At 43.3% G+C, this 22,091-nt stretch overlaps 3 protein-coding genes across 4 annotated transcripts; 1 reads left to right on the top strand and 2 right to left on the bottom strand.

Moving 5' to 3' along the window:
- Positions 1-35: 35 nt before the first annotated feature.
- On the bottom strand, positions 36-11,560 carry SRP72 (signal recognition particle 72). The gene is made up of 19 exons (XM_085546800.1): positions 11,426-11,560; positions 10,809-10,929; positions 9,131-9,254; positions 8,586-8,729; positions 8,237-8,348; positions 7,822-7,853; positions 7,081-7,205; positions 6,931-6,988; positions 6,614-6,745; positions 6,070-6,198; positions 5,490-5,562; positions 4,195-4,259; positions 3,655-3,754; positions 3,228-3,327; positions 2,577-2,654; positions 1,783-1,920; positions 1,510-1,547; positions 1,062-1,221; positions 36-277 (listed from the first exon to the last, which is right to left on the bottom strand). Exons 1-19 carry the CDS (start codon positions 11,538-11,540, stop codon positions 103-105), a joined length of 2,019 nt encoding a protein of 672 aa, XP_085402926.1. The 5' UTR covers positions 11,541-11,560; the 3' UTR covers positions 36-102.
- A 1,563-nt stretch (positions 11,561-13,123) lies between these two features.
- On the bottom strand, positions 13,124-15,544 carry LEPROTL1 (leptin receptor overlapping transcript like 1). The gene is made up of 4 exons (XM_015861700.3): positions 15,508-15,544; positions 15,295-15,370; positions 14,510-14,696; positions 13,124-14,216 (listed from the first exon to the last, which is right to left on the bottom strand). Exons 1-4 carry the CDS (start codon positions 15,521-15,523, stop codon positions 14,100-14,102), a joined length of 396 nt encoding a protein of 131 aa, XP_015717186.3. The 5' UTR covers positions 15,524-15,544; the 3' UTR covers positions 13,124-14,099.
- Positions 15,545-15,690: 146 nt separating this feature from the next.
- SARAF (store-operated calcium entry associated regulatory factor) lies at positions 15,691-21,641 on the top strand. 2 transcript variants are annotated; one of them, XM_015861698.3, is made up of 6 exons: positions 15,691-15,796; positions 15,964-16,136; positions 17,532-17,922; positions 18,841-18,946; positions 19,587-19,699; positions 20,210-21,641. In XM_015861698.3, the coding sequence occupies exons 1-6, from the start codon at positions 15,715-15,717 to the stop codon at positions 20,233-20,235; spliced, it is 891 nt and encodes a 296-aa protein (XP_015717184.2). In that variant the 5' UTR covers positions 15,691-15,714; the 3' UTR covers positions 20,236-21,641. The 2 variants fall into 2 exon arrangements, with proteins under 2 accessions (XP_015717184.2, XP_015717183.2); XM_015861697.3 differs by having other exon boundaries at positions 18,838-18,946.
- Positions 21,642-22,091: the final 450 nt, after the last annotated feature.

The following is a 22,091-nucleotide window of genomic DNA, read 5'->3' as shown; positions in this document are numbered from 1 at the left end:
CAAAGATTTGGATGTGAAGAGTCTTTCACCACCACTTGCTTTTGACCTTTATTATGCAGCCGACATCACCTACTGATGCGTGCAAATTATACATTCTGCTTTTTACCACCCTCCTTTCCCCCCTTTCTTCTTCTTCTGTTGCTGTTTCTTCTTGGTGGCTGGGGCACCAGCAGGTTTTTGGTGCCTGGGAGGGATGACATTACTTGCAGCCGATACAGCTGCAGCACTGCCGGGCCGAGGGGAGGTAGGTGGGCTGCTGGCCGTCCTACTGGCATCCCTACAGACAAGACAAGAAACCACATGAGTTCACAGCCATCTGCAAGTTGTGGTACCATAAGCAGCAGCTTAGAAGTTAAACAGCAAAAAACAGTAGTTGCCCTATAAAATAACAATAGAAAGCCCTATGGATGTAAGAGCAATTACGCAAGGAGACATTGCTATCTCAGATGAAGTTCCATGTAGATAGGAGGGCCAATCTATGATGGGAAACTTGTCTCAAAGGGCAAGCAACCACCTTCTAACAGATACTCATTCAACAGAAGTCCCTAACAATGAAAGCAAGGCTTTCAGCTTTTGAATAGTCAGGTAACAGCTGAAGCAATGCAAGAGAACCCTTTCAGTCCCCTCAGTTATTGGGGGTTTAAGGCCAACATCCTCCTTCCCCTATTAAGCATATAGGCATCTCTGTGCTAGCTCTCCTGGCAAACACTACTCAAACCAACAGTACCACAAAAGGCTTTTAATGCCTTAGTTTTGAGAGACAGCTGCATAAACGAGAAACCATCATACAGAACTTGCAGTTCCCTGTGTTGCTATTATAAAAGTACTTTCTTCTCTGTTTTATTTGCACCTTAGTACCTTCAAGCATGCCTATTAAATCAGTTTTGTTTTCAGTTAACTACAGAGATCTTCTAGAAGAGCAGCTGGTAGAAGGTTTGAGTAACAACATACAGTTTCCACTGTGCTGCCCAGAGCTGGCGAGGTGACAGATATCAGAAAGCACAACCCTCCTTGCTACCCAGGAATCATTTCCCAAGCCAAGTCCAGCAATGGGTACTTACAGTTCAGAGGAACCAGCTGTGGTTGAACCCTGAGTTCCCTTGCCAACCTGGTCCTTCTTCTTGCCCTTCTTCCGTCCACGATAGTACGAACGTTCTCGCATTGGAAGCCACCGCTCAGGATCAGGAGTTACCTTGGGATCATAGTTCTTGGGCAGTTTTCCTACAGAACAGTTAGTGCCAGGCAATGAAATCTGAGTCAACACATTAGAGGAGCATCAAGAGAAAGTACACACAGAGCCCAGCAACACATAACACATTTCATTGTGGGTCACCTAGCAAGGTGCTCTTCTCACTTCTGTGGAGAAATGCCCCCTACTAAAGGTGCAGTCATGAAGACCTGAGTTAAGTGAGATCCAGACTCAGCTGTCAGGGAGCTCAATACTGGCTATCAGAAGAAACAATCTGGCCAGCTCTCTGGATCTGTCAAAAGCTGGGAAACACAACTTACCTTTCTTCTTTTTCTTCTTCTTCTTCACTTCCCCTTGTCTGAAAAGCAAGGCAGGAAACAGTCACTGTGACACAGCAGACAAGTCAAACAAATTCTATCTCTAGAAAAAGCCAAACCATTCCCATCTGTCTTAAAGCTTAGTCTGCTGCTACCTGAAGCTCCTTGCAGTTACACACCAGCCTGACTGCTATAGTAATACTCTCATCACAACAGGTGTGGTTCTTCTGCCTTCCCACAAAATGACTATGCCAGAGCCAAAGCAGCAGACTGTACCCTTGCTCTTTCTGTTGGTTGTCTCCAGTGAGTTTCCCAGCTTTCTTCCGAACATAGGTTGCTCCATGGGAGTTCTCTAGCGCATCAACATCTACTTTCAGCGACATGGTGTCCGAGGAAGGCAAATGTTTGCTAAGACTGCAAAGGAAGAGCTCAGGAATGCAAACCAGGAAGACTAACATGCAACTGGCAAGGGGCAACCAAGTAAGACAAACACCCAACTTTGTTCAGGTACCAATGGGCAACTTCAGCTTGAATGATGGCAATACAGATACCAGACAGACCTACGGAGCTAGTCCCAGCTCCCTCAACAGTTTCCTGCACTAGTTGGGATAAGCTGCTGACTCACTGCCCTCTGGCTCTTTTTTTTCTTTCTATTTTTTGAGATGGTGGACAAAACTAACGACTTACTTTGAAAGCTGTTCCAGGTGACTAAAGCTGTACAGAAAGCCTGAGACTTTGAATCAGTGAGAATTTAGCCATATTTTGTTGGACACAGCCCTGCATTACTACCACACGTCTAAACTGCAACAGATAAGATGGAGAAACTCCTTTTCCTGGTTTCCTTTAGTCTTAAGTTACCAAATCTCAGAGAGGAAGAGGTCAAAGATAAAAGGGTCCTGGAAGCTCATATTAATCAAACCTGCTAGGAAATAAAGAAGCTCCAAAAAACTTGACCTGGATATGCAACTGGAAATGTTCTTTGTCCTTCTTCATACAACAACGGGTCTGAATTTCCCATAAAAGTAAAATCCAAGGAAACAGTGCCCAAGATACCAGTGTCAAAAGGATACACTTTCGCTTTTTCAGGGTCCACAAGGGAGTAGGCAGAGATGAGTTGTGCCAAAGTGTGCACATCCTTTGGGTTTTGCCTTTGGAGAACAAAAAGCAGAAGAACCAAGTCACACACTCATTCCAGAGCTTGGCAAACCATACACTGCATGCTACTGCACCACATCTGCTGTCTGTAGGGACAGGCATGTCAGTCTGCACTCTCTGCCAGAGCACATCTCCAAACATCACTGATGCAGACAGGGAGAGGTGCAGATGTCATCACAGTATCATTAAGTAAGCAATGAAGAACAAAATTCTCACAAGTTACAGATGCAAAGGCTGTTTAACTGACAGTTCACTCTCCTCAAATCCTACCAAATAAATGTCCATCGCTTGTGCAGACTAGAAAACAGTGTATTACAGTCATTAAAGTAACCTTCACTGCACACAAGAGGCCTGCAGGGTAAGTCAATTAGGTTTTCAAGTGAATGTCGCCTACAGATCAAATGACTTATCCCCTTCAGAAATATGGCTTTGTATGGCAAAACCTGCAGAAGAGAACTCTAAAGGAGGGCTGACTGCAAACCAACATTGTCAGACACCACCTGGTACCAGAAGGCTTGCAGAGGTCTGCGAGCAGAGAATCCCTTTTCAGCAACTACCCAACTCACTTCCAGAGCTCTTCCAAGTCGCTGATTGCTTCCTTCTTCCTGCCATGCTTTAATTTGAAGTTGGCAGCTTCCCTTATCAGTGACAAATGGACAGGAGACTCTGGCTGAAAGGTAGAGTAGCTGTAATTAGTTCTTTGCTTTCACAGCATACAGCCCAGCTCTAATTGGCTTTAATACTGCAGACACCTGGCTAAAGAGGACAGAGTTAGCACCCTGTCATACAGCAACAGACCAGCTTTGCACTGGTGAGGCAGGACTGCATGGGACAAAGCAGCTTAATGCTCACTCCACAGTGCTTTCTAATAAGGGAGAAAGCCCAACTGCTGGGGACATTCCATACCATATGGTGGTGTGTGGAACCATAAAACTGGTGAGAGCCAGACACAATGCTAGCTAGAAATGACTGCGTTACCTCCTCTGTATTGACTTGCCTGGAATTGCTGATACCACTGGATAGCCTGTGTGAAGACCTCAATTGCACTGTCAATATCTTCCTCATGACTGTACATCGTCACCAATGCAGACACCTGCAAATGTTCAAGAGCAGCTTAAAGCAGATCCTCACATACGTGGCCTATAACCAGAGAGCCTGCAGTTAACTTAATGAATTTCCTAAAATGGTCAATGTGAGCTTTCTGCTCTATTCCCAGAAAGGAGTTATTGTCATAGGCAGGATACCCAGGCATGACTTTCCTGCCTGGTTTCTTCCAAAGAAACATCCCCACCAATCCTTCTCCTGCAGTACGAGCTTAGGACTGCATTCACAGAGAGAACCTCCTTGTCTCAGCACCTAATTTGCTTGCCATCAGACACGGTTTCACTAGAAACCCTTTTTCTCCTCCTCATCTCTACCCAAAGAGCCATGTAAATAAAACATGAGCACCAAGGTGATGAGGTACAGAAACCACCCATTTTTCCATGCCCTAAACACAACCAGAGTTGACTCAGGGCAAGGAGTTTTGCTTACCATACCAGGCTTGTGCTGCAGTTCTTCTATGCTCCTCAGAATCATACAGGCCTTGGTTACACTGCCTTTTTAGAAAGAGAAGAACGTGCTTTTAGTGCCATGGTCACAGTTCACCCTGCCTGCTGGACAGTGCAAGGGACAAGTCTATGAGCTTCCACTACTTCCAAAGATAAACAACAGGGACATAACAATCCCCTTCTCAAAAACATTTTCCTCATTTCCAGGAATGAAGGACAAAATCCTCCACATAAGGGATTCCATTCTTGCTCTTGCCAGAATCTGAAAGGGTTCAGAAGCAGCTTCTTGCAAGCAGCTTCTTTTCATCCAGAAGCAACTCTGTGCTGTCTAGTCGTGTACAAGAATGGTAAAATCAGGAAGCCCCACACTGCTTGCAAGATGCCTCCTGACCCAAAACACGTTAAATACTGTCAGTCCTGGCTTGATATGAGCCAGCAGTGTGTGCTTGCAGCCTATAAGGCCAACAGTATCCTGGCCTGCATCAAAAGAGGAGTTCCCAGCAGAGCGAAGGAGGTGATTATGCCCCTCCATTCTGCCCTCATGCAGCCCCACTCGCAGTGCTGCATTCAGGCCTGGGGCCCCCAGTACAAGGACATGGAGCTGTTGGAATGGATTCAGAGGAGGACCACAAAGATGATCAGAAGGCTGAAGCATTTCTCATAAGAAAAGCTGAGGAAGTTGGTCTTGTTCAGCCTGGAGAAAGCTCAGGAGACACCCCACTGCAGCTTTCCAGTACTTAAAGGGAACTTCTAAACAGGAAAGAGACCAACTTGTTACAAGGTCTGATAGTGATAGGACAAAGACTAAAGGCTTTAAAATTAAAAAGAGGGTAGATCTAGATTAGAAGTCTCACTCAGAGAGTGGTGAGGGGCTTTAACAGGTTGTCTAGAGAAGTTATAAATGCTCCATCCCTGGAGTTGTTCAAGGTCAGGTTGGAATGGGGTGCTGGACAGCCTGATTAGTGGATGGCAACCCTACACAAGGCAGTAGCTTGGAAGTAAATGATCTTAAAGGTCCCTTCCTACCTAAGCCATTCTACAATTGACAAAAATTGTGGACAACTCTGCCAGGGATCTGTGAAGCTTCAACATTCAGGCACTAAGCTAAAAGCTCTATCCTCCCATAGCCTGGTATTTAGAATACCCAATTGAAAGCATCTCTGTTCTGCACTCTATCACAACACTGACTGCAGCAGAGATTCCCCTAAAGACTGTTTTCCTCCAACACTCATGCCATTATAATGTGCTGACACTTTCCCAAAGGAGAAGACTGAATACCTTGAGCAATTTTTAGCTGGGCCATCGTCAGCTTGATCTCAGCTGCATTGGCAGGGTGCTGCTCTGCAAAGTCCTGAGAATCAAAGGATAGAATAACTCAACATGTGCAAGGGCATTAAGATGCTGTTCTGGTGAACCAGATCTTATGCTCAGTCACAGAAAGCTGGCAAGAGCCAAGGAAATCTTTCCAGTGTAGACAGACATCAGCATGCAGCAGAAGAGAGCCTCAAACTGTGCCAGTGTTCACTGTCCTCCCGGATTACAATCCCAGACCACCCATTACTTCCCCAAGAGGGCTACTGTAAACTGTCTGCAAGCAGAGCAACAGAACCTACTGCTTACCCTAGAAGAAATCTTCTACATATATCAGAGGTGCAAGGGAATATTTTCCCTTTTAAAGAAGCATGTTTTATTTAGGTGCAAATGCTTTCCACCAGCATTAAACTAAACTATTATAAGCACAGTCAGATATCCCTGGAAATTCAAACAAGACAAAACAAAGGGAAACAGCACAGAAGAAAACACACAGAGCTGAGCTTGAAAGGAAGCAAGACAAAAGGAACACTTTGTCTTAACCTACCTGCAGAAGCCCTATGGCCTTTGTATGCTGCTTTTCACGACACAGCTGGGCTGCCTGGATTAGCACAGGAAGCAGATGCTCAGGGCTCTGTGACTGCAGGCTTGCTGACAGTTTGCGGCATTGCTCCGCCTGAGGGGTGGGAGTACAAAATACATTTTGTTCAATCTCTGCAAGCACCTATTACTAGCCTAACCTCCAGTTATTAACCTCCCAATAAGATGAAATGCTAGAAATGAATACCCCAAAATGGATACAAAGAACCATAAACAAAACTTCTTAGTAGCAGTTCAGATGGATCTAAGAACCCCACACATTCAGCCTCTCTCCTCCTACTCATCTCTGCATTGCCTTTACTGCAGCAATACTCAAGACACTACACAACAAGCTGCTCTATTTATTAAGGGATATTTTTTCCCCCACTTACGTGCCTATGCCAAGTAGTTATACCTTCTGCCAGATAGGCTGCATATCCATTTTTGCCTAGTCAAATTACCATGGATGGTGCTAAGTCTGTAGCCAACCACTGCAGATCAATTTCTCCTACCTGGTTAGTGTACATTGCCAGCAAAGCTTTGTTGAATTCAATTGCCTGAAGCTGTTTCTTGGAGAGTTTATGCTCAACACCTTCTGCATTGGTCAGCTTCACCTTTTTCTTTGAGTCAAAAACATTTTGGTCCTGAGGAAAAATCACACATGATTAGATGATTTCACTAAATTCCTTGAGCAAGAAAATGGCTTTGAATCTGTGATTTAACTACTGTTTAGGAAAAAGTGATTATCCCCTTTCTCCATAAAAGCAGACAAGCAGGCTGAGCAGCCACAAAAAAGAAGCACACTGAAAGTAGCAAGGTAATTCTATACCTTGTTAATTGTGATTATATTATTTGCGATGACGGCAAGCAGTCCTACATCTGTTGGCCTGCAAATAAAGAAAGGAGAAAGCGCACTATTATTGAACAGTGCTCTCTCTGCAGGTGGAAGAGCAAGTGCTTATTTTAGAAAAGCACCTACTTCAACTTGATTATTTGATTGTAGAGTTGTAGAGCATCCTCTGTACGACCCTGCAGTTGCATGATGTATGCCATCTGACCATGAATAATGGCCAGCTCAGCCTCAATGTCTTCTTCAGTCACATCCTGAAAGAAAATCAAAGCAAAAATAATCTGTTTAAAAACACAACAACCTGCAATCTCAACACTTCTCCCATGGCTTCAGAATTCTGCTGGCAAATGTTTATGAGCTCTCTTGAGCCACATTAGCGGCAAAGAAAACCAGCCACTATATGTAAAGCCGCAGTACAAATACAATTGTATCTGGGTTAAACTGGAAATAAAGAAAGCTTCATTTGCTACTATAAGAGTTTGAAGGAACTTTTAGTTTGTTCACTGAACCTGCCCCTCTGCTTGAACCAGTAACAGTGACAAAAAGTCACCTAAGTTTCCCATCACCCACTCAGCATGTTCATACACAGCATAAATGGGACACACGGAGATCTCAAACTGTACCCATCCTGCCTGTATCAGTACAGGCAACAACACAGGGAGCACAGCAGCGAACAGCTTGCTGGCTTGCACTTCTGCAACAGCCACAATTGCTGCCCCAGCCTCACAAGTTGGTACCAGCAGCAGTGGCAAGTCTTGCTGAGTAACACTATACATTGGCTTTGGCTGTCATCTGGCTGTTTACAACATGACCTCAACCTCATTCGTGTTGGTGCACAGCAAACTTTCTATAACAATATCAACGACTTACAGAGTCTTCTGAGAGCGACTGGCGACACAGCTCTAGAAGAAAAACAAAGGGAAGAGTGAAATTAAAAAGGCTTAAGGGAAAAAAAAGCCTAGAAGCATAAACTAGGTGTTTCATCTGTTCTATGAGATGACACTTAAGTCTACTTAAAAAAAAAAACTGCTTAAAAGAATTCAACCTCTATCAGAGGGCTGAAAAGAGCCAGGAGATGCTACATGCAGCGTGGCTATGGGAAAGAGCAGCACAAGAATGCTTCTACATAAACACCAGTTCTGTCAAGAACCATCTGGACACCTATAAAAAAGTCTGACGTTAATCAAGAGTTAAAACTTCCTTCTCTCTGTTTTTAAGTATGCCTAGGAAGAGCACGTAACTGCTTCTATCACACAAAGCTTTTCTCACCTCACCATGATTTTACCTTCTGCTTTCTGTAGTTTCTTCATTGCTTCATTCAGCTTTCCTTGTCCAATCAATGCACACGCATTGTTGTAACACAGCTCGTAGGTAGCTTCTCGAAGGCCCAAGTTTTCCTAGCATGAAAAGCAAACATAAACACCAACTGATCTATACTGGCTACAGACACAAGCTACAGCTTTCAGATGCATTCAGACTATTCCCTGCAAAATAAATTTGCTACAGAAAACTATATTTTAGAGGCAATTTTACAATGTCATGCAACTGGCAAATTTTAAGTCACAGTGCAAAGGATTTTCTTTTGCGCTGCACAACAAAGTATAAGGCAATCAACAAGTGAGCAACTCACTTACTGGCGTTACTCCCTCCCATGTGCTTTGTGCTGCCACAACAGCAGAGAGGTTGGTTTTTCGTTCTTCCTCGTACTCATCCTGGGAGTTGCGGATGAGATCCCGATATGCAGCCAGACAATCATCGTAACGCTCCAACCTGTACAACTGAGAACAGAAAGGGATTAGCCATCAGAACAGCATTTCCCTGCCTCCTTTCTCCCTCCTCACAGACTGGAAGCAGCAGAGCGTCATATGTTTCAGACTGAACATTACTAATGTTTGCATTTACCTCTAAACGCAAACTGTATAGATGAGATTTGCTAGGACTCAAGCAATGAGAGCAGATACCTCCATAGAGACTTCACAGTTCTTATTCCTAAAATAGTTTCTTTAAAAGCAGCAATTTAAATTGTTTTGTTCTTAGCTTTCTGTTCTCATTAGATTAATGAGAAAAGTTAAATTAATAGTGTCTCAGGCAACCAAGAGAAGACTTGTCACAAATCAGCGCAGGGGGACAAGGCATCCAGCATACAAAACTGCCACCAGGAAGTAAAGTTTGTTATTACCACTTGTCCATAAAGCTCCTTCAGTTTGTCTGTCTGCTGACTGGCACTCTGAATGGTCTTGAGAGCATTTTCAATGCGATTCAGCCTGTATTCACAGTAGGCCTTCTCAAAGGCAATAACATCGCTGCAAGGATAAGACAAAGGTTAATAGCAGGCTGGAGTATTCATGCAACACCTTTTGCCCACCTGAACATACTTATTTAAGCAGCCGTTATCAGTCACAGACTACTAGATTCCCAAAGAGCCAAAGCTCCAGAGGTGAGCACATGATCACAGGTTACTGAATTATGTATCTGTTGAGTACTGTAAAAATCTTAAACAACCTCAAAATAGCAAAAGAACCATCACCTTCCCTGTAGGACACAGAAACAGGCGGTACTGCCATAAATTTGTGTACAAGTCTACGGGGCCAGATGACAAGCATCTCAGGGTTCTGAATGAGCTGGTTGAGGTGGCTGCCAAGCCACTCTCCATCATATTTGAGAAGTCATGGCTGTCAGATGAGGTCCCCAGTGACTGGAAAAAGGGTCACATCACTCCCATTTATAAGGAAGGGAGCAAGGACGACCCAGGCGGGGAACTACAGGCAGTGAGTGTCACCTCTGTGTCTGGGAAGATCGTGGAACAGATTGTCCTGGATGACATGCTAGATCATATGAGGAATGAGCATGTGTACTGCATCCAAGTCTGGGACCCCCAATACAAGAAAGAAAGGGGCCAGAGGAGGGCCTCAAAGATGATCAGAGGGCTACAGCACGTCCCCTATGAGGACAGGCCGAGGGAGCTGGGTTTGTTCAGCCTGGAGAAAAAAAGGCTGTAGGGTGACCTCGGTTCAGCCTTCCAGTACCTAAAGGGAACCTATAAACACGAGGGGAGTCAACTCTTTGAAAGGGCAGATAATGGTAGAACAAGGGAAGATGGTTTTAAGTTGAAGGAGGGAAGATTCAGGTAGGATATTAGGGCAAAGTTCTTTACTAAGAGAATGGTGAGGTGCTGGAACAGGCTGCCCAGAGAGACTGTGGATGCCCTGTGTCTGGAGGTGTTCAAGGCCAGGTTGGATGGGGCCCTGGGCATCATGATCTAGTATTAATTATGGAGGTTAGTGACCCTCCATGTGGCAGGGGGATTGGAGTAGCAGAAATGCTGAATCATGGCCTGAACCAGTGATTAAGCACCCAGTGAGAAGACAGGACCAACCCGGGGGAGCTCAGGTGCATGCAATGAACCTGAGTGACTGGAAGAGGTAGAGCCAGGATCCACCCCTTCCCAGACCTCATTTAAGGGTTGGCAGTGGAGGTAAGGGTGTCTGTTGCTGGGGTTCCCTACCTAACTGAGGCCTTCCAGAGGTAAGTGGCTCTTTTTTTTTTTTTTTTCATTTCTATGTCTGCAGTTGCTGTGTTTGGGCTTGTTCTCATCTGCTGTAGCCAAAGGCTTTGCCATCCTGATTACTATGGTATTTTCCATCTGTTATTGCATTACAGGTTGATGCAGACCATTGCTCACACTCAGAGTAAATCAGCATCTTAATAACACCCCCCAATTGCAATGGCTCTGAATGGCTCTGAGCATCTCCTGCACTTGATTTGTTACTGATTTGTTCCCTCCATCTGAAGCTGTAGGACTTATCAGGGACTCGCTATTTAATGTTTTATAGATACTGCATTAAGACACAACTCACCTGGACAACACTTTAGTGTGGGTGTTAATTACACTAAGGGCTTCCTTGAAGCTCCCATTCTGGATGAGACATACCACTTTACACTGAAGTGCAGTCACATCGTCTTTGTTGATCTGCAGAACTGGAGAGGAAAACAGTTTTAACAGAAGGATTTAACTCTAGCAGGCACACTAAAGTCTTTAAAATGCCATGCACTGTTAAGCTGGAGAGAAACATCTAATGGTTGTATCAGCTGAAGAGGGTTCTGGAATGGCTTGCCTATGGAAAAACCCTGCCAGTGTGAACTCAATAAGAGCAGTGAACTTAACTGACTGCTATGTTAACCTGCCTGGAACAGAGCTGCACCTGAACAAACCTTTCATTGGTATTTCACTTCCAGACAGAGAACGGTGCCAAAATCTCAGTGCCACATAAGGCACAGTCAGGAAGAAAGGGTCTGGAAGCCTTATGGGCAGAAGCTGAGGGAGCTGGGGTTCTTCAGCATGGAGGAGGCTCAGGGGACACCTTATGCTCTATACAACTAACTGCCTGACAGGAGGCTGTGCTGAGGTGGGCCGGCCTCCGCTCCCCGAGCCCCCCGCCCCAACGAGCACACGACGCGGGCCGGCCTCACTCACTCTTATTGACGGACTTGAGCGCTCGGGCGAAGTCCCCGTTCTGTCCGCAGCGGTTCACCTCGCTCCATAGAGCCGCTGCCGCCCCGGGGCCGCCCGCAGCCGCCGCCGCCGCCATCTCAGAGCCGGGAGGAGAGCGGTGGGAGCAGCCCCGGAAGCGGAAAGGCCGCACCGCCACGTCCCGGTTCGTAGGCAAGGGCTGCCCGCGCTCCTCCCTCCCTCCGCCTCTCACAGCGTTCGTTTTCCCCTAGTGGCAGCTGTCAGCGGGTAGCAATGGGGCTCGAGAAGACAACATTCCAGCCTTCAAGGAAAGGCAGCACCATTAGCTGAAGGGAAATGGAACAAAAATCACTTGAGGACCGAGTTACCTGCTGCTGTTCCTTCAGCAGGAGGGACTACCATGTTAAAGAAAGAAAGTACACCGTTAGTACTTGAAACAAAACACTCTTTATTGTGAGAGGGTTTTTTTTGGGGATTAAATGTATAGAATTCAGGCTGCTATTTAAAATTGTTGATGTTCAAAGCTGTATAGGATGGCAATGCTGTCTCAGTGCCTACTATAATGGAAGATCACACCTCTCAACTGCTGGCTCATAAAACAGAGCTGGGCTGTGTGTGAAGTCAGTGTGCAAGTGAAAGAAGGTCATGCTGCGATGTGCAAAGAAAAAGGAGAAAGAAAAATGCACAGCCAACAAAGACGCAGATGGTTCTACAGCCTGGAAATGCAGAGTTGCATTGCATTTGAGAAGCAGGGATCAATCACACAGTTCCTACCCAAAAACCAGGAGATGGTAAACTCAAGAGTTGTACCAATCTGAAGCCTTTCTTTGGAAGGGCAGGCTGCCAACTTAGCTACTAGTTTAGAACATCCCTTTGAAGAATCTATTGCTTGGGGATCAGAGATGCAGAAGCATCATCAAAAAAAGTCAGGAAATGAATGGTTTCACAGCATTTTGTCATCTTTGAATGCCACAATCATATCCAGTTTGGTGAAGCACTTGCTTATGGCTTAAATACTTCCTAATGCTGACCGGCTTCTGCACTTGACACCTATTTATTCCTCCACTGGTACAGATAAAGTCAAGCTCTGATTTTATACAGAGGATGATATTAACAAAGTAGCAGTGCCGCCTTTACATACTGGTAAGAGTTTCACAATCCTGTCAAATAAGTTGCCATGATTACCGTTTGTATTCAGATATTAAAGCTTTGTATTTTATTTACATCTGCGCACAAACATTACAGCAAAGCTTGCTATCCTGTGCCTTTTTGTTCTACTCCACTGCTATGTATCACCAAAGCAATCAGCAGCTTTTGTGCACTGTAGATTTCTAAGAACTTCCAGATATAATTTAGCAGTAGGTTTGGTCAAATTTATCAAGCCAAAATTGGCTAACGAGCACTCATTCACTACCTCAAGATGGAATGTCTAATGGCAAACTTCCTTAATGAAAGAAATCCAGACAGTTGAGAGGTATGCTAAAAATGTCTTAAATACTTGATGACACACGTGTAATCGTACAGAACACAAGTCTACAATTACAGACATAACATTAAATCTTTAACTCAAAGCGCATTAGAACTTATGAACAGACAGTAAAGGCAGCTCAGCCAGTGACTTCCAAAAGTAATGCATGCACTGCATTGTGTGAAGGAAAAGAAAGTGTGTGGAGGGGGGGGGAAGAAAAAAGAAAATCATTCTTTAACAACTTTAACATAAAGTTTTAATTTACATTTGAAAAGTTTTTATTCCATTCATGGTATGTATAAAATAAATTAAAAAGGAGAAAAGTTTTGTATACGCTTCAAATTAACACATACCAGTAGTTCCATAAATGAACATTTTACCGTCTTCATGGTAAAGAGTTGACATAAATGCTCAAAACAATACAACAGTTATAAATAGAATTCAGAAGATATTTGCTTTTAAAAAAATGGAATTTATATATCAGTTTTCCCCTCCCCCTACAACGCAATTTGGTTTTGCATGTCATAATATTACCACATTTAGAGTATTTGAATGTCACATCCACACAAAAACCGATAATGAAGCAGGTAAAGTGCCAGCGGTGCTTAAATTTAGGGCTTTTCCCAAATAACTCCACCTGCTTCTCAGCCTCTTCCTTAAATGAAGGCTATCAACATTCATCACCCAGTTTGAGGTACGGGCAGAAGAAAGAGTTTGTAACTGGTTCATTACCCACCCTTGCCTCTTCTAAAGTTATAACAAGCTGTGTATCTGCAAGTGACAATGGTGGTGTACAATTGCTTACCTCAGTTCAGTTTATGTATAATTTAATCACCACATTAAAAAAAATAATAAAGCACTGTATTAATGCTAAAAAAAACCCCAACTTTAAAACATGGTTTCAAAGCAAGTTTAACATTCTTGTTTCAGCTTTAAAGCTTCACATAAACACTGAACGGAACAAGAATGACAAACTAAGAAAGCACCTAAAACATACCAAAGGTAAAAATGAAATCAGCTATCTCTTTACTTGATAAAAACCTAAAAACCCATCAGCAAAACAGTAGTACACAGAACAAATAAGGTGAAAAAGGAGTGTCTAGAATACTGGAGAGGCTTGCTACACTACTTCTCTTTATTGCCCATTCTCTCATTTGTATGGATGGCCACTGAATGACAAGATGTCTATGATAGTTCTCTCTCTTCCTTTCACCACTGCTGCCAGCTGAAGTCGTCATTGCTGCCAAAGACCAAGAAAAATCCTAGGATCGTAGCGAAGATGACTGTGTTCCCCGTAAGAACAAGTGCACACGCGCCCCAGTAAATCTGTGAACAAGTGGAATTTAGTTAGATACACCCTGAGCCAAACACTGACAAGACAAAGTATAGCATCTTTATGTTGCATTATAGACAAAATATCAGCAGGTGGTACAAGACAAAGAACAGAGGTGAATGTTTTCCAAGGAGAGCAATCAAAAGGTGTAAGGCATTCAAACTGACTGGGCTGTTCTTGACTGAGAGGTATATTCCATAGTTTTTCATTTAGCATTAACCTCCAGTTAATATTTAAAAAGAATGGTTTTTAGCAAAGAATACTTTCAGAGATTGAAACTACTCACCAGTTCTGCTCTGGCAAACACTATAGGCAGTCCAAATGCCGAGACAACGATGCCTGTTGTGAGGAATACAGCCAGCTCCTTGCAGGCGTTACTCGTAGCGTCTGTGTCATCTACTAATCTTCTTGCTATGCAGTATGGGATAGGGGAAAGGATGTAAAAAAACAGAACAAACAGCGGCCAGTATTGGCTGAAAAAGAAAGAAGAAGGAAAGTTAATGTTAACTTCACTTACTTCCTGCTCTTCCCAAATCAATGTGAGGTATTTTCCCCATCTAGTTCCCACATGTATGGGCATAAACCTAGGCAAAGCAATTGCTTCACTTCGGAATAAAATTACATTAATCCAACTTGTGAACTGCTTCAGCTGACCTCAACTGCAACAACAGAGACCTCGTTCAGAAGATGTTCACCAAGCAAGCTTAAATCTAATGCTATCTCACACAATGAGCTTAAGAGCCAAGTTTAACCTGCCAGCTTTACTTCTGAACTGCACAGAGACCTTTGCAGAGTTTTCAGCTTATTTTTGCATGTAGACTTTGAGTACATACATGGGAGCAGAGCACTGTTCTCTGCCAATACTCAGAAGCCATAAAGCTCCAAACCATTTGATACGTATTTTTATAGACATGACAGACGTCAGCTGAAGTTGTGTGAGATGCTGCTTTACCCAGCACAGAAACAAGCCTCTCTCACGCACAAGATGAATCACTCGTTAATTACGAGCCAAACCACCCTGCAAACCAGCCGTGCCGAGGAACACGAGGCTACACAAAGCAGACACGTTACTTGTACTGAGGAAGAGCGCAGCCCAGCATCAGGAACATCAGACCCACCGCTCCGCCGAAGGACAGGCTGATCAGAGCTGCGGAAACACAAACACACAGCAGGTGAGCGCTGCCAGCAGCCACCAACAGCCGGACAGGAGCCAGCACCGCGCTCGGGCTGTGTCTCATCCGCCTCCCCCACCCGCCCGCAGGCTGCGGCTCCCACCACACGCACCTTTGATGCCGGCCATGGCGCTGCGCGTCCCGCTGCCGGGAAACGGAACTTCGTCACCAGCCTCACCCCCGGAAGAGGAGGGTAGTACACGAGTCCCATGCGCTGTGTGAGCCGCCATGCTCCCACCCCTTGTGGCTTGGCCGGCCAATGAACAGCGTGCTGCGGCAGGAAGAGCCTTGAGTCACAGCGCCGTGCCTTAGAGCCGTCATGGCGATGGAGAGGGAGGTTGTTGTGTTGTTCCTGCTCCTCTGCGCTGCTGCCAGCGCCACATGGGGCTGGGACCAACAAGGTGAGAGCTGCGGGACCCGGGGTGACTCTTCAGTCACATCGGGTGGCACAGAACGCGTTGAGAGCTCCGTGCGATTCCCCTGTGCCTCCAAAGATTAGGGTGGTGGGATATAACCGTACTGATATAGTGGGATATAGCCGTACTGATCTCGCTGCTGCTCATTACAGGGGTCCTGCTGCGGGACGTGCAGGTGCTCACTCTGTACCGGGGCCGCTACACCACGGCCCGGAGAACGGCTGCGGTCCCTCAGCTTCAATGCACCGGAGGCAGTGCTGGGTGCTCTGATATCCCTGAGGTCGTTCAGTGCTACAACAGAGGCTGGGATGGCCACGATGTGCAGGTAACGGCGGTTAAAGGCAGTTAAACTGATATGGAACACTCCTCATACAGAACTGGTGGCTTATGGGAGAGAAAGAGGAAGCAGCCAGCTGCAGTATCACTTTCGTTTCTACTAGAGAACAGCTAAAAACACCCTAGAAACTGAAAGCGTTATTTGTGTGTATATATAGATTTTAATGGATTATCCATGAAGGCTTTAAGGTAAAAACACTATCAGTCAAACCTTCGTTGGTGTTAGTTGACGTGTTGCTTGAATTTATTCAACCCAATCGAAGCAAATACTTGAGATTACCCTTGCTTTGGTGTTGCCTAATGTATTCACAATTCCTAGAATATAAAGGATTACAAATATTTAATTACATCACTTCTGCCCTTAAAGTCAAAGCTTTTATGATTTGCAAGTTAACTAGATTTCAGGATGGTGAGGCACTGCAATGATTTGCTTGGAGATATGTGGTAATATCTCTTCATCCCTGGAGACATTCAAGCTCAGCCAGGATGAGGCTCTAAGCAACCCCTTATAGTTGTTCCTGTTTCTTGCAGGAGAGTTGAACCAGGTGACCTTCAAGAGTCCCTTCCAACTCAAGTGATTCTATGACTTGTTTTTGTGTATTAATAGTTTGCTCTGGTCTTTCAATGAAGAGCTGTTTTATTCGATGCTACTTACCCTCTGCTATTAGAACGACCAGGAATCAAAACTGAAGTTGAGTATTGTAATTAATATAGTATTGTAAAAGTACATCCCCATTGGAATTTGCAGTGGGCACTGCTATATTGAATTATTAATTTGGAAGCTGCATTTTTCAACGTGTATATTAGTTACAGGTAGAGCTGATAGCAAAGTTCAGATGGCTCAAGGAAATGTGAAACTGGGAAATCCGCATATGTTCACCTGCAGAATCACAATCTATTGTTAACTGTCACCTTTGAATCCCTGGTTATGTATGTCTAAGGTGATTTTATATTGGTCTGAACATAAATATAATCACATGCGCTGGTTTTCAGGCTGCCAAGATCTATTTATATAGATGTCATCAAGTCTACATGGGGGAGACATTTCTTAAGTAACTGTTGTAGATTGGATGGATTATTTTTAGAAGTGCTGCTGTACCTGAGGAAGGGATACTTGAAAAACTTGTCCAGTGAAGAAATTGACTTGTAACTCCTATGTTCTAAAGATCATTTTAACTAATAGGAATTTTAAAAAACATCCCTAGCTATTCTCAGATTCCAAGCCCTGATCAAGAATAGGAGAGCTGAGAAGTCCCTTCTTCTATTGCTTTTTATGTGATTTCTCATAGCTTACAGCTTTGTCTGCATACATTTGGGAATGCAGGCAGATGAATTTTCATCCTTGGAGAAGTAGCTGCTACTTGGTTTTGTGTTTATTTTTTAGTGGCAGTGCAAAGCAGACTTGGACAGCACTCTTCGTTTTGGACAAATTGAAGTGAGCTGTGAAGGCTATAATTATCCAGATGATCCTTACATCTTAAAAGGGTCCTGCAGTTTGCTGTTCAGGTTAGAGCTGACGAAGGAAGGTGAACGGAAAGCAAAGAACTTTGGAGGCTTTGGTTCTGGCTATTATACATCAACAAAGGATTCTTCTGATTCTGGTGCTGGAGCAATATTTGTCATTGTTCTACTGATTCTTGCCTTTGGCGTATACAAGTTCTTCCTCAGTAACCAACAGCCCCAGCAGGGTTTTGGTGATAGTGATGGATTCACTCCTCCTTCCTGGCAGAGTCACCAGGCGCCTCCTCCTCCTGGTTTTAAGTCCAGCTTCACAGGTAAGACTATAAGCCATTATTTAGTGCTCCAAAACAAACGCTATCTTATTTTCAGGATGTTCTTTCAGCTGCTGTGTTATCTCACCTGACCATTTGCTTCTTCATACCTATGAATATCATGTACTAATCCTCAGTTTAACAGGTGGTTTGCTATAGTCCCAGTGGTCAAAAGACTTAATTCCCAGGTCAGAGAACAGTCTATGCAGGACCTGCATCTTGTGTGGTGTCTTTCACCTGGAATTGGAAATTGTAGTAGTGACAAGACTGCTAGGAAAACATACACACTTTTTCTTGTCCCAGAAGACTGGTGACTGTGATCAGATAGTCATAGTGCCAAAGGCAAGTAAAACTTAGTCATCTGGTGCCTGACCATTTAACCTTGCTAATGTGTAATGTTCATTACACTGGAACTCAAATTACCTTGTAACAAGATGCATGATCTCAATTTTTTTCCTGTTTTGTTTTTTGCTTTTTATTGTGAACTAGAGAAGGGGTACTACCAAGCAGTTGATAGCAAGAATTAAATTTACTTAGTCAAAAGCTTATGTTTGAGTAGTGTTGGCAAACAAATGTTAATGCTTTTGTGCAGGTTAGCTCCTGCCACTGTTTATAAAACCTGCAGGCTCCGACTTTACTGTGTTTTGCAGACATGGAGACTGTGAAATAGTGAAAGCTAATTACTGATATAAGATTCTTTACCTTTGTTAGTTTGCATCTGCTTGTTGGTTTTTTCCCCTGCTTTCCAAACTTTGAGGTCAGCTTTCAAGACAAGCTCAATCAAGAATAAATTGAAATCAAGAAGAGTTGAGTGTTTAATTTGCTATTACGTTTAAGAATTGAGGGTGTTACTGCAAGTCAGCCTGACGAGTAGGTGCTATTAACTGATATATTTTTCTTTTTCCTATTTGCTTTAAGAAGACAACGGCTTTGGGACTCGTTCCAGTCATGAAACCAACTCAGGACCAGGATTTTGGACTGGATTAGGAGCAGGAGGCTTGCTGGGCTACTTGGCTGGCAGTCAGAGGTAAAATAGAATGCTGTCAAATTTTAAATATACAAGATTTCCTCTGGCTTATTGCATACATTTATATTGTTTGTAAGTTTTCAGATCTGTCATTCAGACTCTAATCCTACCTCTAGAGCAGCTTTCAGGTACAATCTGTAGCTCTAGCAGCAAAGACATCTTGAACACCATTCTTGAGGAGAAAAATTCGAAGTTCTTGAGGTTCTTCATTCTGCTTTAAGTGCGTTCTCTGACCTGACTTGGCTGCTTGCAAATTTGAAATGAACATTTGAACAATCTGTATCCAGACCAATTTCAAATACAGATAAAAATATGAAGCATGAAGCCACTTGTAGGTAGTTCTCTTGTGTCAAAGTCATCTCTCCTGTAGTTAGTATGGGTGACACTTGCTCTTCTGTGATACTTGGTGCTGTTAAACTGAACAGCCTTTTCTCTCCAGCCTCCTAATGGACCGTGTATAGAAATCCAAATCATGGTTTTCCCTGTAAGTTGCATTTTTCCATGTAAGTTGCATTTTTAGGCGACTTTCAAAAGCCATTTCAATGCCTGCTTACAGATTATTTTCTCTTTTTGTTTGGTGTGGTTATACCTTAATTATCTGTAATGTTAGTAATGAATTCTTCCCACTCTGTTTCATCAGAGCACAGCCACGCTCCTCATATTTCAGTACATGGGGAGATCCCACAGCTGTACCTCCAATGCACAGACAATGCAGCAATTCCACACAAGGCAGCAGTACAAGAACTGCATCTGGTAAGGCGCAAGAACTTTTAATCTCCTGAAGCTTGAGAAACTTGGATCTGTCTAAAATGCACAGATATTGAGGTTCAGCAAGCATTCCTAGTTATATTCTGATCAAGTTTGCACAGATGAACAAAGCACAGATGGGCATGTAACTATTTCCTACATCTTTTTCTTACAGAAACAGAACAGCATTGTGTGGAAACCTACACTGAGCATTGCATCACCTGTATTAGGGTAGTCTTTATCTGTAAGGTTAATTTAAGACTTTCTCCTTTGGGATATGTATTAGTAGCATGCCCTTCTCTAGCAAAGATACAAACACGAAACAAAAAGAGCAAAAAGAAGATTGTCTGCAAAGAATAATTTTTCTGGCCTGTCAGTCTTCAACTAATGCTTCCTTTTATAATTAATGCAAAAGTTTGACTTGTCTTATTTAGGAGCTTTAGCCTTTAGAGAATTGCAGAGAACTAATTGGAATGGCTGTGATGGAGCTGAGACTTTTTTTCTTGTCCTTTGCAGGATTTGGTGGCACAAAGCGGAGATGAAGTCCTTGATGTTACTACATCTGAATGGTTGGACAGTACTAACCCCTTTTTCATTAGCAGTAGCAGCTGTTAGAAGACATGTGGAGGACTAGGCAAATAACCGCTCTCTTACCCATGTGGAAATGTGAACCTTTACTAATGCTTACTCATACTGGAGCATCTGCTATTTCACCACAACAGCTTCTTCTTGAAAAATACAAAATAAGCTTGTCCTCATTAAGACTGATGACAGTACGGTTGCTTATACACGAGGGATTATGGTAAACAATTTATTGTTCCGAGCTTGATTTCATTTAAAGGGTTTGCTGTTTAGTTTGGGTTTGTTTTCTGTAATCCAGAGTCTGAAAGGCATGATGTCTAATCATGCTAACACCTACAGGTTGCTGATCTTTGAATCTACTTCTGTGTATCTTTTAAATTTCATGTGATGTTATTCTAAGTGCAATCAGGTAGTTGGATGAGGGTTTTGCTTAGTGGAAAAGAGTAAAATTATGTTTCTAGGAAGAACAGTGTTAATGTTTCTCTGTGCTGTGTCTTGGAGCCAAGACATGCAGACTTGAACTACACCATGTTTATCTGAGCAACCATGTGGATCTGGGGTGCTTCTAGCCTGAATATAGCCTAAAGTGGAACAATATGGCTCACAACCCAGAGGTTTGCTGGATGCTCTGTCCTTAAAGACATTAAAGGCCAGGCTGGGTGGTGCTCTGAGCAACCTGATGTAGCTGTAGGTGTCCCTGTTCATTGCACAGGCGTTGGACCAGATGACCATTAAGGGTGCATTTCAACTCAACCGATTCTATGAGTCTTTGTTTAACTTGGATTTTTCTTCTGGAAGACTGAGGCAATTCAGATGAAGGTGACTGCAGATGCTTTGCTCCCATTGCCGTTTTCTTTTTACTGTGGGTGTTAGTAGCACTGTGAAAATGTCTAATGTGAACTGGTTTATATCTCAGCTACTGCCTTTCCTGCTATATGGCCTATCCAATGCATGATAAGCTGAAGGTGCTCATTGCAAATGCAAAGAGGGCATATTGGAAGGTTTTGCCTTGTGGGAAGGAGCAGGTGATAAATCACTGTAGCCAAATATAACGATGTATTTAGATTGTGGAGTTCTTGCTTATTTGTAATTTGAGACTATAGTTAATACTCTACTCCAACTAATTACTTATCAATGAAACTGGATTTTTTTTCTAATTGGTTAGTTTGAAGTGATCTCAATAATTGTATGTTATAAAATCTTTTGGATGATTTTTCATGTGTATTTATATCCTGTATGCTGTCTGTTTTAATGCATAAACCTGATGACTTGTGCTAGTCTGCTGAACTTGTTTTATGGCATTTATTCACTTCTGCTTGATAAAGTAATAGAAGTAAGCAAATAAAGAGCGATTTTTGTATTTAAAGTGGAAGCTTGAGGCCTGCAGGAATGGCACTGGCTTTTTTTCAGAGTTGATCATGTCTCAACAACTTCTTGATTGGTGTAATATCATCCTTTACCCTCCGCTGCAGAGCTGCTAAGCTGTGTATTTCATCTCAACAAAGCAATACTGCAAGTAGTTATTCTATTGGTTGAGTTTTCAATAACAAAATATTCAACTGTGTAAAGGAGTTCTTGTAAATCACAATTTCACTTCCAAGTCTGTAGAAGAGCTCTGCCATGTTAATAAGTTCCTAGTTTTATAAGGTGATTAGTTGAAGTTATGATCACTGTTTCTGCTCTTGGTTGTAGGTATAGCAAGAAATTAGGCTGGGACAAGAGCTCACAGGTATATTTCTTATATTGCAAATATGTCAACTCTTACTAGTGTCGTGGCTGATCTGGGCTGTGTTAGCAACATAAGGTTAAACTCAGG

Source organism: Coturnix japonica, chromosome 4 (assembly GCF_054131305.1).
Source record: "Coturnix japonica strain WE chromosome 4, WE-NBRP24, whole genome shotgun sequence".
NCBI lineage: Eukaryota > Metazoa > Chordata > Aves > Galliformes > Phasianidae > Coturnix > Coturnix japonica.
The sequence above is the reverse complement of the archived record's forward strand: the minus strand, read 5'-3'. Positions and strand labels throughout refer to the sequence as shown.

Excerpts from the sequence above, each read along its gene's own strand:
- LEPROTL1 (XM_015861700.3), bottom strand. Across the intron at positions 14,697-15,294 it reads TGCGCTCTTCCTCAGTACAA|CCAATACTGGCCGCTGTTTG; the intron begins GTAACGTGTCTG and ends TTTCTTTTTCAG. Across the intron at positions 14,217-14,509 it reads TGTTTGCCAGAGCAGAACTG|ATTTACTGGGGCGCGTGTGC; the intron begins GTGAGTAGTTTC and ends ACTTGTTCACAG.
- SARAF (XM_015861697.3), top strand. The coding sequence starts at position 15,715 with ATGGCGATGGAGAGGGAGGTTGTTGTGTTGTTCCTGCTCCTCTGCGCT. Across the intron at positions 16,137-17,531 it reads GGGATGGCCACGATGTGCAG|TGGCAGTGCAAAGCAGACTT; the intron begins GTAACGGCGGTT and ends TTTATTTTTTAG. Across the intron at positions 17,923-18,837 it reads TTTTAAGTCCAGCTTCACAG|AAGACAACGGCTTTGGGACT; the intron begins GTAAGACTATAA and ends ATTTGCTTTAAG.
- SRP72 (XM_085546800.1), bottom strand. The coding sequence starts at position 11,540 with ATGGCGGCGGCGGCGGCTGCGGGCGGCCCCGGGGCGGCAGCGGCTCTA. Across the intron at positions 7,854-8,236 it reads GAAACTACAGAAAGCAGAAG|AGCTGTGTCGCCAGTCGCTC; the intron begins GTAAAATCATGG and ends TTTTTCTTCTAG. Across the intron at positions 7,206-7,821 it reads AGTCGCTCTCAGAAGACTCT|GATGTGACTGAAGAAGACAT; the intron begins GTAAGTCGTTGA and ends ATTTTCTTTCAG.